The sequence below is a fragment of the Propithecus coquereli genome, unplaced genomic scaffold (assembly GCF_000956105.1).
Source record: "Propithecus coquereli isolate 6110/MARCELLA unplaced genomic scaffold, Pcoq_1.0 Scaffold435, whole genome shotgun sequence".
Taxonomy (NCBI): domain Eukaryota; kingdom Metazoa; phylum Chordata; class Mammalia; order Primates; family Indriidae; genus Propithecus; species Propithecus coquereli.
The window spans coordinates 2210104-2226994 of NW_012150119.1; the positions used below are offsets into that span (position 1 = coordinate 2210104).

The following is a 16891-nucleotide window of genomic DNA, read 5'->3' on the forward strand; positions in this document are numbered from 1 at the left end:
TTATAAAAAAAATAGTTTTCTTTAGTAATAAATTAAACTTGGGGTACTGTAACTTTTTTTACTTTATAAAATTTTTGGTTCTTTCAACTTTTTGACTCTTTTGTAGTAACACTTAGCTTAAAACATAAACATATTGCATAGCTGTACAAAAGTATTTTCTTTCTTTATATCCATATTCTATAAGGCTGTTTTACTTTTTCTGGACTAACATATGGTCTGTCCTGGAGAATATTCTGTGTGCACTTGAGAAAAATGTGTATTCTGCTGTTGTTGGGTAGAGTGTTACGTATATATCTATCGGGTCCGGTTGGTTTATAGTGTTGTTCAAGTCCTCCATTTCCTTATTGACCCTCTGTCTAGATGTTCTATTCATTATTCGAAATGGGGCATTTAAACCTCCAGCTGTTATTGTAAAACTGTGTTCCTCCCTTCAGTTCTGTCAGTGTTTGCTTCATGTATTTTGCAGCACTGTTGTTTGATGTGTATGTGTTTATGGTTGTTACATCTTCTGTGTGAGTTGACCCTTCTATCAATATCTGATGATCTTTTATCTCTTGTAGCAATTTTTGACTTAAAAACTATTTTGTCTAATACTAGTATAGCCACTCCAGCTAACTTTTGGTTACTATTGCATTGAATATCTTTTTTTTACCCTTTTACTTTCAATCTATTTGTGCCTTTGGATCTAAAGTGAGTCTCCTATAGACAGCATGCAGTCGGATCATGTTTTTTGTCTATTTTACTAATTTCTATCTTTTGATTGAACGTTTAATCAGTGTACATCTACAGTAATTGCTGATTCTTTTTGTTTTTTGATTTCTGTATGTTCCATACCTTTTTTATTCCTCATTTTCTCTATTACTACCTTTTTTTCCTATTTGGTTTTTTTGTAGTGTACTCTTTGATTCCCTTCTTATTCCTTTCCTGAATATTTTTTAGATATTTTCTCAGTGACTGCCATGTTCATTATAATTAGCATCCTAAATTTATAGCAATTCAGTTTAAACTAATACCATCTTAGCTTCAAAAGCGTGTAGAACTCTGCTTATATTCGGTTCCACCCCTCTTATATTGTTGTCTTCACTAATCCTATGTGTGTACATATGTACCCAATAACGTAGATTGGTAATTATTTTATGTACTTGTCCTTTAAATCATACAAGAAATAAAAAGAGGAGTTATAAACCAAAAATACAGTCAAAATGGCTTTTATATTTACCCATGTAGTTATAATACCTTTACTAAAGTTATTTCTTCATATGGCTTCAAGGTGCTGTCCAGTGTCTTTTTCCACGCTCTTACTTTTGTTCAACTGAGATTGTCTTAATGTCTTTAGTTTTGAAGGACAATTTTTCTGCATAAGGAATCAAGCACATTTAAAGTGGTTGTCTATGGGGAAGAGGGGAGTGGGACCCAGATATCAAATAAGGAAAATATATAAAGCAAAACAACAAAAGAGCCTTGCACCAACCCGTAAGTGCAGGGTAATGTGTACCAAAGAGTAGACTTAACTTGATTCTCTGCATCTATCTGAGTTAAAAAAATAAATAAATAAATAAATAATTTTTTTTTTTTTTAAGCCAAGTTAATCCATTCCTACAGTAGCATTCTGAAGGGACTATTCACTTTCTTCTTCCTAGATTGCCCAAATTTTCCTGGGTTTTCGTCCCTCCCAGGGCCCAGTATTTCCCATTTTGTTCAATTCCCTGAGCTCCCCATATCTTTTCAATAAATACCTTTTTTTTCACTGTAAGGTAGCAGAATCAGCTCCTATTGCTTTTCACCTAAGCCCTCGATGAATGTATCCCTGGGGGAACATCGAGAGCCTTCTTAGGGAACAGACTTCTGGGTAAGGAGATTAAATGGCCATTTATTTCTGTGTCCAGTGTCTAAGCTGTGTTGTCTCCAGGGCCATGGCTGCTGTTTGGGAAAAGCAAGAACATTTAGGTCATGTTTCACTGTGGAGTATTTATGTCCCCAACACCTAGCATACAGTGGTTGGCCTACAATAAGGAGGTCAATAAGTGTCTTTTGAATTAATGACTAATCTTAACATTTTGAAGTTGCCTTTTTCTTGATTCAGTACTTGCTTGGTGGCTGTAAACCTTTGATTTTTATCAGAATTCTAACAAAGTTGATTCTAACAGTTTTTACTTTATTTTTCCATGTTTCTCTGGAAGGATGGTCCCTTGGAGCTTACTCTGCTGTTTTCTCTGATTCCACATTTTTAATTTAGACAAGGTGACTTAACTCTAATCCTGTTCAAAGAACTGGTAGGCGGTGTACAAAGTGGCCTTTTCAAAATTTTATTTCTGAATGAAATGTTAGGGATATTTTGTGAAAAAATATTTCTGTGGCTAAATAAGTTTGGGAATAATTGTATGCCATTTTAAGTTTTATAGATACACAGTATATGTTAGCATATAACTTAAAAGTACTGAGGAATACCACAATAAATAAACTTCCTTTCTTCTTTCCTTCCTCCCCCTCTTCCTCCCTCTCTCCCCCCCGCTTCCTCCCCTCCCTTCCTGAGCCTTGCTCTGTCGCCCTGGCTAGAGTACAGTGGCATGACGCTCAATGCAGTCTAATGCAATATCAAACTTCTGGGCCCAAGCAATCCTCCTGCCTCAGCCTCCCAAATAGCTGGAACTACAGGCGGGTACCACCACACCTGGCTAATTTTTCTATTTTTTGTAGAGATGGGGTCTTGCTCTTGCTCAGGTTGGTCTTGAACTCCTGTCCTCAAGCAATCCTCCTGACTGGGCCAGAGTGCTAGGCATGAGCCACCACCCGACCGAAACATCTTTCTTAAATCCAGATTTTCCCAAGTATTTGTTAGTAGAACCCCCATTACTTTGTGGCATGCCTGTTAGTAACTAGAAGAATTTCTATTCTATGTAAAACAGTTCATTTAACAGTGTTATAACATCATGTGACTAAAACCAGGATTTTCAATTGAAAAACAAAATTCTTTAGTCAGGCAAGACTCTACCATAATTGTTTTTATAACTTTTGATCATCATTTGAGGTCCAGTTATTTATTGGTTTAAAAATCGAAGGCTTAAAACAACGAGTTGCCACTTCATACTCACCAGGACGTCTAGAATTAACACGTTGGATAACAACAAATGTTGTTATTATTAGCAACACTTGTTATAAGATGTAGAGAAATTGGAACCCTCATGTACTTTTGGTAGGAATATAAAATGGTGCAGCCACTTTGGAAAAGAGTCTGGCAGTGCCTCAAACATTTGAACATCAAGGTACAATAGGGTCCAGCAATTGTACTCCCAAGATATACCCAAGAGACATGAAAACATGTTTATGCAAAAACTTGTACATAAATGTTTATAGCAGCATTTATAATATCCAAAAGGTAGAAACAACCCGGAATGTCCATCAGTGGATGAATGAGTAAACAGAATGTTGTCTGTTCATACAATGAAATATTATTCGGCCATAAAATGGAATGAAATGCTCCTTCATGTTACAAAATGAATAGACAATGAAAACATTGTGCTAAATGGAAGAAGACGTATACAAAAGACTCTATAATATATGATTCCATTCATATAGAAGTCCAGGATAGGGAAATCTATAGAGTTAGAAAGTGGGATGGAGTAGTATGGGGTATTGATCTCAAACAGTTATAGGGTTTCTTTTTAAGATGGTGAAATTATTCTGAAATGGACTCTGGTCATGGTTGCACATATCTGTGAATATACTAAAAGACACTGAATTGTATACTTTACATGGGTGAATTGTATGTGGATTATATTAACATCTTAATAAAGCTGTTTTTAAAAAAAACCTGAAGGCCATCTCTGTGAGTCACTACTGAGACTGCTGGAGGTATGTAAAGTCTTTGACTTAACAAAAATCAAGTTAAATAAACAACTGTCCATTTGGCAGCACTGCCGCCATCTTTGGAAATGTGAGTTGGAAGTTGAGTTAACCAGCACTGTCTCTCTCTAGCAGCTGAATGCTTATTTCTGCGAGAAGTAAGTTGAATTGCGTATTATGTGACACAACGACTGCCCCTCATAAATGGGTGATGGTTTTCGAAGGAGGGCTTTTATTTTCATTTTGAATTTCTTAAAGATACCTAATGTTTATTGCCTAGGAAAGCATATTGGAATATTCAGGAAAAGATCCCAGTTCTGATTTTTTTTCCCCATTGAATATGTGTGTGTGTGCGTATACACATATATATATATATACACACACACACACATATCCCCACACATATATACATATTCCAAAATGAAACCCATGTTCCACTTTCTTGTTTGTATCCATTAACTTTGAATAATTTATCCCTACTGGCTTGATATTTTGACTTCCTGGTGACTTTGAAATTCCATTTTATTATTCCTATTTCTGTAAATGTTAAATAAAATAACTACATTTGAAGAACTCTAGTATCGATAGTTTTGTAAATATGTTTCTTGTTGGAAGATTATGTCCCTATTAAAAATACTAAGAATGAAGAATAGTAAAATAGAGAATATAATTACCTGTAATACTTTCATAAAGGGAGAAAAAAATTTTTGTGGATGTATATCTTATCTCATTTTTACATAAATGTAATCTTATTGCACATAAATAACATCTTATTGTTTAGAATTAATACTCTTATACTAAATTCTTAGATTTGGGACTGTTTCTGGACTTTGTGGCTGTTATCTTTCTGTACTTTTCAAATGAATATTAGTATCATTTTGAAAAAATTTAACGAATTTCATTGGCATTTCATTAAACTTATAAATTAGTTTGATTATTGCTGTTTTTCATCTGCTTTGTAGGTATTTTTCCAGGTTGATACATTTTTATATATAATGCATTTAGCCATTAAAAATTATTTAACTTAATATTTTTGCCTGCTTAAGTTTTTCTGGTACTAAATACTTCTGTAAACATTTTTAAAGTTATATCTTCATACAACCTTATTATACCTTTTCTTGGATATAAAAGGTTCATACATTTTTGTACTTTTGGGAAAAGTGTCATTAAAAGGGCTTGTTTTCTTTTCTTTTTTTTTTTTTATTTATTATTCCAGGGTTTTGTGAGGGTACAAACAGTATAGTTACACTTTATGTCTTTGCCTCACCCAAGTGCGGGTTAAAGGCATGCCCTTCCCTCCCTTTAGTGCTCCCCGTGTCCTTTAGTTGTAGATTTGCCCCCCATCCCCCTAATCCCTAGAGAGTATTTCTGCCATGTGATCAACCTAGTGTTGATCAGTTAGTACTAATTTGATGGTGAGTACAAATGGATCCCGTTCTTCTGCTCTTTTGGTGCCCCACTTTGGATAATGGGCTTAAGTTTAATCCAGGGAAGTAATAAGAGGTGCTAGATCACTGTCGTTTCTTATAATTGAATAATATTCCATTGCAAACATATACCAAATTTTAATAATCAACTCATGGATTGATGGGCACTTGGATTGTTTTCCACATTCTTGCAATAGTGAATTGTGCTGCCATAAACATTCGGGTGCAGATGTCTTTATCGTAGAATGTTTTGTGCTCTTTTGGGTAGATGCCTAATAGTGCTATTGCTGGATCGAATGGTATTTCTATTTTTAGCTCTCTGAGGTATCTCCAAATTCTTTTCCACAGAGGTTGCACTAATTTGCAGTCCCACCAGCAGTGTAGAAGTGTTCCTGTCTCTCCACATCCTCGCCAACATTTGTTGTTTTCTGTTTTTTTGATAGAGGCCGATCTCACCAGGGTTAGGGATACCTCATTGTGGTTTTGATTTGCATTTCTCTAATGATTAGAGATGTTGAGCATTTTTGTATATGTTTGCTGGCCATTATTCTGTCTTCTTTTGAAAAGTTTCTGTTCATTTAAAAGGGCTTGTTTTCTAAACAGTCATCAGTCTTTATCAGAATGTTACAGATTGAATCTCTGTCAAATTGATAGGCCAGAATAGAATCTCCTTTTAATTTAGTGGGGTTTTTGCTATATATTTTTTAATTATAGACAAGTTTAGATGCTTTTGTACTTTATCTTATATTTGGCCACTTTTATGTATTATCCTTGGCCCATTTTTAAAATTAGAATATTCATCTTTTATATTGATATGAAATATAATGAGAATTTAGCCCATATCAATTTATATGTTTTATCAGAGGTTGTTATTTATCTTTAAATTGTTTTATTGTATTGAATTATAGAAATAGTTTTAATATGGTGCGCTTATCAGTTGTTAACTTTGAGGTATCTGGCTGCTGTCATGTCTTAAAAAATCTTTCTCATCAAGATTAGAAATAGTTGCAGAATTTTATTTTAGTACTTAAGTTTGGGCTTTTGTTTTTTATATATCGTTTTTTTAATCGTGCTGTTATCAGTATTGGTGTATTACCAAAGGAAAGAGTGTATGTTTTCTCCCTACAAATGGTTAACCAGTTTAAATTTTAAAATATATATATATCTGCTCTTTCAGACTCCGTTGTTTAGAATTAATACTTACACTAAATTCTTAGATTTGGGACTGTTTCTGGACATTGTTGCTGTTATCTTTCTGTATTTTTCAAATGAATATTAGTATCATGAAGTTTAGCTGGAATTTCACTGGCATTTCATTAAACTTATAAATTAATTTGATGATTGCTGTCTTATAATAGTATTCTCAATGAAAAAACATGGTATTTCTCTCCATTCATCCACGTTGCGTTAATGCTTCTTGGAAATTTTTCCTTCATATAGACCATACACATTTCGTAAATGTGATGGCCAAATTTATTGTCAGCACTAACTATCTGTGTACACCTGCTGTCTTTGCTTTTTCTTCGTTCATTTTCTTAGACCCATCCTAATGCATTCTTTTAGTGCCATCACTCCATTTTGGCTGTTACTATCAACGCGAACATTATCTTTCATGTTGCCAAAGCCAGTGGTCAGTTCTGACTCATCTTCCTTAATCTTCCTGTAATATTTGAAATACTATATTCCTGAAACACTTTCATCAGTTGGCTTCCAGGATATTGCCCTCTCTTGGCTGCTTTTCACTGGCTGGTCCTTCTCCCCTGGTTCCCTGGATCCTCCTCATCTTCCTGATCTCTTCATATTGTTGTACCCCAGGGCTGAGTATTGAAGCTCTTTTCTTCCCTTAACTACTGAAATTCCTTTAATGAGTTCATCTGAAGGATTTAAATATTATTTGTTTCTTGTGTGCAGGGATGTGCAGTACCAGCCACTTGTTAGATGCTCAGGAAAATGATGAATGCTGATGATTCCCTGCTTTTTCTTTCCTCCCCACACCTCACCTGTAAACTCCAAAATCATTTGTTAGATCCTATTTCATGTCCTCCTCATAGAGTCTCTTAGAAATTCCAACAAAGCATGTCTGGTATAGAACTTGATCTCCCGTCACCCATTTCTTCTCCACCAAAATCTGTGAGCTGCCACCTTCTCCTCAGTTCTTGTGTATTTCAGTAACTAGCAACTCCCTCTGTCTGCTTGTTCAGGACACAAACTGGAGTCATCCCTCATTCCTTTGTATTTTCTGTACTCTACACCTGCCTCATTAACAAATACTGTCCCTTTTACTTTGAAAGTGTATCTAGAACCCATCCTCATTTTAAAACCACAGTGTTCATTGGTCCAGCCACTGGTCTTTCTCACCTACCCATTGCTTTAGTCTCCAGATTTGTTATTCCCTTGCTCTGCTATAATGGGTTCTCGGTGCAGTAGCCAAACCTTTCAAAGCATTGGGTCAGGCCATGTGGCTCCTGTGCTTCAAACTCATCCCAAGAGTCCTTCGCATCAGCCTATAAGGCTCTAATGCAGCCCTTTGCCATCTTTCTGATGTGCTCTCATTCTTCTTCCCCCCTCAGTTGGCTCAGCTCCAGCCACCACATTGACGTTGCTGTTCCACAGACATATGGAGGATATTCCCACCTCAGAGTCTTTTCCTTTCTCCCTTGAACTCTCTCCCGTGATTTTTTTTTTTTTTTAGGAGACAGGGTCTTGCTCTGTCACCCAGGCTGGAGTGTGGTAGTGTGATCATTGCTCCCTGCAGCCTTGAACTCCTGGGCTCAAGTCACTTTTGGCTTACTATGCTTTCAGAGCATTTTAGCCTGTACAGTTTTGCCTTTTGGAACATACTGAGATTTTCTTTGTGGCATGATAAATGATCGATTAAAAAATGAAATACCAGAAAACATCTGTATTATTAGTTATATTCAACAGTTTATCCATTCACCTGTGGATATTGTGACAATACTGAATTTTTCAGTACACTCTATCTGGTATGTTTCTCCATACATTTAGGTCTTCTTGCTATTTCTCAACAATGTTTTGTATTAATAGTTTTCAGTGTGGAGCTTTTGAGCCCCTTTTAAATTTATTTGTAAGGAATTCATGTTTTTGATACTATTGTGAAGGGCAAAAATATTTTTCAGTATTTTGCTATTATACAGAAATACAACTGACTTGCATATGTTGACGTAGTTTCCTGAGACCTTGCTATTTCAGTTTCACTATTTGTTTTAGTAGGAATTTTCTATGTAGGTAGTTGTAGAAATTCAAGTGTCTGTGAATAAAGGTGATACTTTCTTTTTCCTTGCCTTTTTCTGCTGGCTAGGACATTGTATATAATGCTGAATAGAAGTCATGAGAGTAGACATCTTTGCCTTGTTTCCAATATTATTTAGAAAGCAAGTGTTTTATATTTCACTAATAAGTATGATGTTAGCTCTAGGTTATTTTAAATGTCCTTTATGAAATGGAGATGTTTCCTTCTTAGTGTGCTAAGAGTTTTTATTATTATTGCTGTTGTTATTAATGGATTTTGAATTTTGTCAAATGCCAGTTCTGTATCTATTGAGATGATCATATGATTTTACTCTATTATTCTATAAATATGGCACATTACATTGATTTTCAAGTTCAAGCTAGCATTGTATTACTGAAATAAACTCCATTTGGCTATTTTATATTACCTCTTCATGTATTGCTGGATTAGATTTCCTCATTTTGTTAGTGATTTTTGTGTCTTTGTGTATGAAGAATATTAATTATCTCATAATGTCATTGTCAGGTTTTCATAAATGGTTATGCTGGCCCCATAAAATGAGTTGGGGGGCCTATCCTCTTTCTCTGTTTTTTGGAAAAATACTTTGTTATACTGGTGTTATTTCTTTCTTGCATGTTAAGGAGAGATCACCAGTGAACCCATCTGGGTCTAGACTTTTATTTGTGGGAAGGTTTTGTTTTTTTTAATTTCAGAATATTAGGAGGATACAAATGCTTTGGTTACATAAATTGCCTTTGGATTGCTCGAGTCAGAGCTACAAGTGTGCCCATCTCCCAGACAGCACGCACCCCACCCAGTTAGATGTGAGTTTACCCATTCCGTCCTTCCCCCTTCCACCTGCCCAACACCTCATGAATGTTACTTCCATGTGTGCATGTAAGTTTTGATTGATTAGTACCAACTTAATGGCGAGTACGTGTGGTGTTTGTTTTTCCATTCTTGTGATACTTCACTTAGTTCCAGTTTCAGGTTAATACAAGAGGTATTAGTTCACCATTTTTTTATGGCTGAGTAGTACTCCATGGTATATATATACTACATTTTATTAATCCACTCATGTATTGATGGGCACTTCGGTTGTTTCCACATCTTTGCAATTGTGAATTGTGCTGCTATAAACAATCGAGTGCCAGTGCCTTTTTTATAGAATGTCTTTTTCTCCTTTGGGTAAATACCCAGTAGTGGGGTTGCTGAATCAAATGGTAGTTCTACTTTTAGTTCTTTGAGGTATCTTCATAGTACTTTCTGTAGAGGTTGTACTAGTTTGCAGTCCCTCCAACAGTTGATGAGTGTTCCTATCTCTCCACATCCATGCCAACATTTGTTGTTTTGGGATTTTTTTGTAAAAGCCATTCTCACTGAAGTTGAGTTGATATCTCATTGTGGTTTTGATTTGCATTTCCCTGATGATTAGAGATGTTGAACATTTTTTCCTATGTTTCTTGGCCATTAGTCTTTCTAATTTAATTATTTTGTGATCTGAGAAAATGCTTTTTATGATTGCCATTCTTTTAAAATAAGGTATGTTGGCTGGGTGTGGTGGCTCACACCTGTAATCCTAGCACTCGGGAGGCCAAGGCGGGAGGATCACTTGAGGTTAGGAGTCTAAGACCAGCCTGAGCAAGAGTGAGACCCCGTCTATACTAAAAATAGAAAGAAATTAGCCAGGCGTGATGGCACACGCCTGTAATTCCAGCTACTCAGGAGGCCGAGACAGGAGGATTGCTTGAGCCTAGCAGTTTGAGGTTGCTGTGAGCTAGGCTGACGCCAGGGCACTTTAGCCTGGGCAACAGAATGAGACTGTGTCTCAAAAAATAAAATAAAATAAAATAATAAATAAATAAATAAAAATAAAATAAAATAAGATATGTTCTATGCCCAGAATGTGGTCAGTTTTAGTGAATGTTCCATGTGAGTTTCGGGATGTTGGATGGAGTATTTTCTCTCTTGGTTAAATATCTGGGACTTTTTATATAATGTATATCTTATCTGGCAAATAAATATATTTGCAGCTAAAAGCAATGTACATAGTTTCCAATGAATATTTATGCAGCACAGTACTCATGTTCAAAACAAAATACGTAGTTCTCCAAACTAATTGTTGCTGACAGGCAGAGAATGTAATATAGTCGACTGTTATACTTCTCTGGCCATTTCTTTCAACAGCAGTCACTCAGCCATAGCAAAGGATGCACTGTCAACTCTGTGCCACTGATACCCTCTGTCTCTTTTCTTCTCCATCCCTGACACACCCAGTAAAATGATGGTCCCTAATTTCAAGGAAATGTAAAGAAACTCTCTTCACAGAAATTACTGAAAATGACTTTTGCTGTACGTATGATAGGATAATATATTACTGTATTGGTAGTGCTTTAATTAATTAACATATTGCTGGATTAGGTTTACTCATATTTTGGCTACAAAAGACTAATAGACAAATATCTTCAAAGATATGTATTGTGATAAATTTAGCTTTATTGTGAAGAATGGGTAGATAATTATAATAAATTTAGTTCATATTTTGCTTTTTTGTCTCGTTTTTGTGGTATAACTTTATCCACTGAAATAAAGAAATAAAGACTGGTAAAATCTGAAGACCTAGTCTTTTTTCTTTTCTGCTTACCACTAATTGCTGCTAATCTGTTCTTTATTTTTTTCCATTTTTCCAATGTTGTCACTTTCTCTTCCTCTCTTTGTTCTCAGTTTCAGCTTTGTAAATGCTTGTGAGTCCTTAGGGGTAAAAATGAGAAGAGTTGCTTTGTGTTTCCTTTGTGGAAGTAGTCACTGAGTTTTGTTGTTGTTTGTTTTTTAATATAGTGATGGCTTCCTATTACTCCCAGTTTGACCCTAGACATGGATTCCTCTAGAAATATGCTGGCATTTTGGCAGCCTACCAGCTGTTCCTTCCATGTGCCTGTTCCTTGAGGGTAAGCATGATTCATGACTGTCATTTCTTTTTGTGTTCTAGCCTGAAAGAATAGACCCAAGTGCATCTCGACAAGGATATGATGTCCGCTCTGATGTCTGGAGTTTGGGGATCACATTGGTATGTTTATGTTGATTCAACTTTGTTATAATAGTGTAATAAGAAGGAATTTAGAAATGAAAGAAAATTTAATTAGACTTCCATTCCTCATAAGAACTGCTTCTTTTGTAGTTTGAGATTTTGTTCACTTAATTTTTTTTTTTCCCACCATGGCTATAATTATGGGGACTATAGTTTTTAATTATTGAAAGAAAAAGTATGTATTTACCTTGAAAGTCAAATCAGAGTTGACTATTTCCCTCAAGGTTTTGTGAAGTATCTAGGGCTCTTCAGTGTTGTAGATGGGTCTCTTGCCCGCAGATAATAGGACTCAGCAACTGCACTAAGAATGGGAACAGGGGAGAGTATAGCTCACCTACAGTCAATTCAATGATGAAGGCACATTAAGCTCCTCCTGTCTCAAGCAAGGTGCAGCATGTCCTGTAGTACTGCATATAGTGCATATATTAAGTATACATATTTATATATATGGAAAATAATTTCTACTTGGAATCTCTTCACTGAATAGAAAAGTTACAAGTGGATGAGCTGAAAGTACTTCAGTTGTTGAGAGATAAGAACTAAGTGATGGTTCTAAATGAAAGTTTTGCCTTAGAAGAACACTGAGAAAGAATAGTAAGAAAGCTACTTAGTTTCCAACAAGCAAGCACAATTAAATGAACTCTTCTTTCTTACCTATGGAATGTATTGAAATTTTGGTTTCATTTAAAAATTAACTATCTTCGTTCAGATTGCTCTAACAAAGTACTACAAACTTTGCAGCTTTTACCAAGAAGAAAAATTTATTTCTCACAATTCTGGAGGTTGAGGAGTCTAAGATCAAGATGCCAGTGGATTCAGGGTCTAGTGAGGACTCACTTCCTGGTTTGTAGAAGGCTGTCTTCTTGTTATATCCTCACATGGGATAAGGGGCAAGGAAGCTGGCTGGGTTCTCTTTTGAAGGACACTAACCCCATTCCTGAGGGCTCTCCCCTCATGACCTAATCTTCCCGAAGGCCCCACCTCCGTATACCATCACACTGGGGATTAGGTTTCAACATAGGAGTTTTGGGGAGACACAAACATTCATTCTGTAGTAGTATCTTTATTTGCTTATTTCCTTTTTACCAAATTTTATTTTGAAATTTTAGGTTTATTTTCTTGTGCTTGCTGTTCTGCCAGGGCTTGCTGAGATTTTTCTGATTTGGGATAGCTTCTATAGCTTCTTCTACATTGGATGTGAATTTTCTACCCCTAGATGGGGCTGTCCTGTTACATAAACAGCCCAAACCTTTTCCTTCCATTTTCCTTTTATGCTGACCAAGACCCTGCAGCCCAGAGATACACAGATTCAGAGCAGTGAACCTTTTTGTAGGTTACTAAATAATCTCCATTTGTTCATTGGCATATATATAGTTTGAGGGTCCTTTTCCTGTGATCAGAATCACATACCCTTGTTAGTTTTTCTTGATGTGTCCCATCGCCGGGCCTAATGGGTTCTCTGTATAGAGAGTTGAAGGCTAATAGCTCACCTCTGCAAAAAACTCCATCTACTTTTCCTTGTCACCAAATATAAGAGAGACCTCCTGGAGTCTTTTCTCATTGTGAAGCCAACCAGCTAAAGAAGGGATTCTTTCTTTAGTCAGAAGAGAAAATGGATCTTGGGGCATCTTTTAGGTCTGGCGACTGGTTGCAAGGATTGCAGCAAGACCTAAAGCTTCCAGCTGAGGCAACTGTTTGCATATGAGATGTTTATGATTCAGAAATACCCATCTGTGACCAAACCAATTATTAATATGTTTCCAAAGCAAGTGTATACTTCCTTACAAAAACAAAATTTTGTTTTGTGAACGGTTTTAACATAGAAATTTTTTTTAGCAAGTTTCTTTAAGTACCTTTAGCTAAACTTTGTTGAAAAGGAAGGTATTTAGTACTTACAATTGTTTCATAATTTGTTTTTCATACCGATAATCTTATAAAAATGATGAAATTTGTTTCTAAGATCCTAAGTCCTTCACTTTACCATGTGTAGCCAACTTTTTCCTTCTCTTATTATTATTAAAACCGATTCTCAAGATTGAATCTAATATAGTTATTCCTCATGCTGTGAATAATCAATAAGGTTTACTTCTTTCAAAACATTGATAATTTTAACAAAAAGAAACCTCAGCCAAAGTGATGAATTTCTGTGTATGTGTGCTCATGCATGCTTGCTTGCTTTTGTGCACACCACGTGTGTGATTGGAAAGAGCAGTGAGCTGACAGAGGCATCTTTTGGGGAGGACACTCTGAATCAGTCTTCTGAGATAGTGCTCTTTCTCCTCCTGAATGCCAGCTTCCTCTGAAATAAGTTTGGAGCCTCATCTTCATATATCAGTCACTTGTCAGGGCATATAAAATAGAATTCTTTATGCCGTGGTACAGATATAGATATATTTCTTGGAAAAAGCACAATTTCTGGGTTTTCATTGTTTTCAGAACAGAGTGGGAGAAAGGTGAGAATATGATTTACTGATTATTAGCAAGCATTTTTGACCCTTGAAAGATTGGGATATATTAATGTGTACATTCAGCTCTATTTTGATATGGTTTAGAGGTGCTGTCAGAGGGCTCGGGATGAAGGGTTTGACCCTGACTTGATTTCTTCAGTGATAGTAAAATCCGATTGCGGTTGAAATTGTAGCAACTACAGAATTGCTATAGAACAGGATTCTCACAGTGTTTCCTCCAAGCTCAGGTTGGGCTTTTCTTGTTAAATCTTCTTTTACCTTACAAAGGAATTCGACCACTGTTTTGGACCTTGGCCTTCCATTCAGATGGCAAACTTTGCATACTCTACTAAAGAAGTTCTAAAATCAGCCTTCCAGAGTCTCTTATACAGAAGAGTCAGAAGCAGAGGATCCCTTGGAACATGCATTGGGACACAGTCTAGGCTTAAGTTTGGTGTTTCCCTAAGTCTAAGTCCTTGAATTTGGTTGATACAGAATTCTCTATATTGTCTTGATTTCTAAATATAACCTCTCCTTAGCTTTCATGATTCTGAAGATTCCACCCCAGCCTAATCTGGGTTCTATTCAAGGCTTTTATAAGAGTTTTACTTGGAGTTTAGATTTTTATCATGGCAATTCTAGTGGGGAGTGGTAAATAATACCTAGTGTATTTTGCTTTTTTCTCTTTGTTCTCTTTAGTATGAGTTGGCCACAGGCCGATTTCCTTATCCAAAGTGGAATAGTGTATTTGATCAACTAACACAGGTCGTGAAAGGAGATCCTCCACAGCTGAGTAATTCTGAGGAAAGGGAATTCTCCCCAAGTTTCATCAACTTTGTCAACTTGTGGTAAGTACTTGAGTTATGAACGCTCAAACACATGTGGTGAGGATAGTTGAGGTTTACTGAATCTGAGTAAGTAACATTGGTACTTTACACAGGGGATGGGGCCTCTGTCATATCACCCTGCCTTCCAAGCTGGGACTCTAGATCGCTGTGGCTGTATGGAAGTTTCCAGCTAGCCTGGAGAGGCATCACCCTCTTATTCTACTACTTAGGTATTGGTGAAAAACAGCCATGGGTGGTGGAGAAGCTGCTGCCTCCAGACTTCGAGTGCCTGGTACAAGAAATACCAGGTTAAACCTCTAGGTGAGACTGATCATTTTATTCTGATGTGGTTCTCACAATGAAATTGCACCAAAATCACCTGGAAGCTTTTACTAAGTCAAGACCTTGCCAGATCAGACTTTCAGGAGTGGATCTCTGCTCTGACATAACATAGAACACAATTAGGGTCACACCCAAAGTTCAATTGGTAGAATCTATGTATGTGTTGGCTCTCTGAAACCTTAATCCAAAGAAGGTAAGAACCCCACACTTGTTGATGTCGTTTGTCCACCTTTTTAACAGTTTTTTTTCCCTTTGGTATGTGTGTGTAGTGCCCAAAAATAAATATATGCAAATATGGCAATAATATAGTCATGCTTTGTACTGGTTCAGTCTCTACTTTAAATAAAACTTTTTTGGTTATCATTTGAATATTTTCAATAATTATTCTGTTTATCCAACATGACTTAAATATGTTTATGAGTAAAAAGCCAGAACATTTAGTATATCTTCTTATTCATTCTTGAAAATGCCTTTTTTTCTTACAGTTTTTTCCTGCCGGGAATGCTGTTTCTCTCTACTCTTTCTCGGTCTTATAAGACTTGTATTTCAGGTTCTAACATTGTCCTCTTTTTGAATAATTAGAAAACATTTGTTTGACTCTAATTTTCAAGTCTCTTTCACCTTCTCTAACCAAATTCTACTTTTGTGTTGGTTTTTCAGAGGGGAGAGGAATACCTCAAGATTTTCTAGGTAGAAGAAGGCCATGAGGATGACTCAAATTGGCTGTTTCTTCCTTCTTAAAAGCAATCTACTTTTTATTAATTTTCATACAATGTATTTAGCTTATATAATTACATAAATGTGATCATTTTATATATTCCATTTTTGTGAAATATTTGCGTGAAAGAATCTATGCAATCATAGAGCATAATATCTAAAATGATCACCTGTGAACCTTCCAGCAGGGTTGCTTTCTTTTTAATTCCTTGATCTCTTTATTGGTTTTGTTTTATGTGTGTGTAGTACTTGTATATTTTTTATTTGTTTCCCTTGGTGCCATAACAGATAATGGTTATGGACATCAATGTCCCATTGTTTTCCCTGAGTAGGTTCATAGTTCCATCTCATTCCAAATCATTAAAGTCTACAATTGAAGGATATTTATTTGTATGATATGCACCTATTAGCTTTCCACATCTGTCCATTCTCCCTGCTACTACCCTTGTCTTGGACATTGTCATCTCTCATCTGAATCATTCAGATTTCTAATTGGTTTCCTTATAACCCAATATTTCCTTGTTCTAAATCATTCTCTTTTTTATTAGAGTTGTATTTTTTATGATGCATATCTAATCATGTTACTTCTTTATTTAAAACTGTGTAGAGAATGCATTCTTAACAGGGTGATTCTTAAGAAGGCCAAAATTGATTTTGGAGAAACAAAAAATCTTCGATCCTACAATGGTTTGTAGGACAAAGGGCTACAGAATATACACACATATGCAGTACATATATGGTATTTAAATTCATGGTGGGGAGGGGAAATAATGATAAAAAGATTGAGAAACACTGTTCTGGATGCTTCCTCTTAACACATTGACTGCCACACTAGAAAAAAATTTTTCCTGGGGCCACAGTGTTTTATTATGAAAATAGAATAAAAACTGTGAAAACAAAATGATCCTTTCTAATTTAATGAAAAATTTGTTATTTTTTATTATTTTATT

At 35.8% G+C, this 16891-nt stretch overlaps 1 protein-coding gene across 2 annotated transcripts in view; it reads left to right on the top strand.

Annotated features, from left to right (window-relative positions):
- The window catches only part of MAP2K4 (mitogen-activated protein kinase kinase 4), a 124434-nt gene that overhangs the window by 94033 nt on the left and 13510 nt on the right, over nt 1-16891 (top strand). For both annotated transcript variants that reach the window (XM_012653952.1, XM_012653953.1), the window contains 2 exons: nt 11510-11587; nt 14755-14903. In XM_012653952.1, the coding sequence (XP_012509406.1) occupies nt 11510-11587; nt 14755-14903 (227 nt within the window). The remainder of the gene's footprint in view (nt 1-11509; nt 11588-14754; nt 14904-16891) is intronic.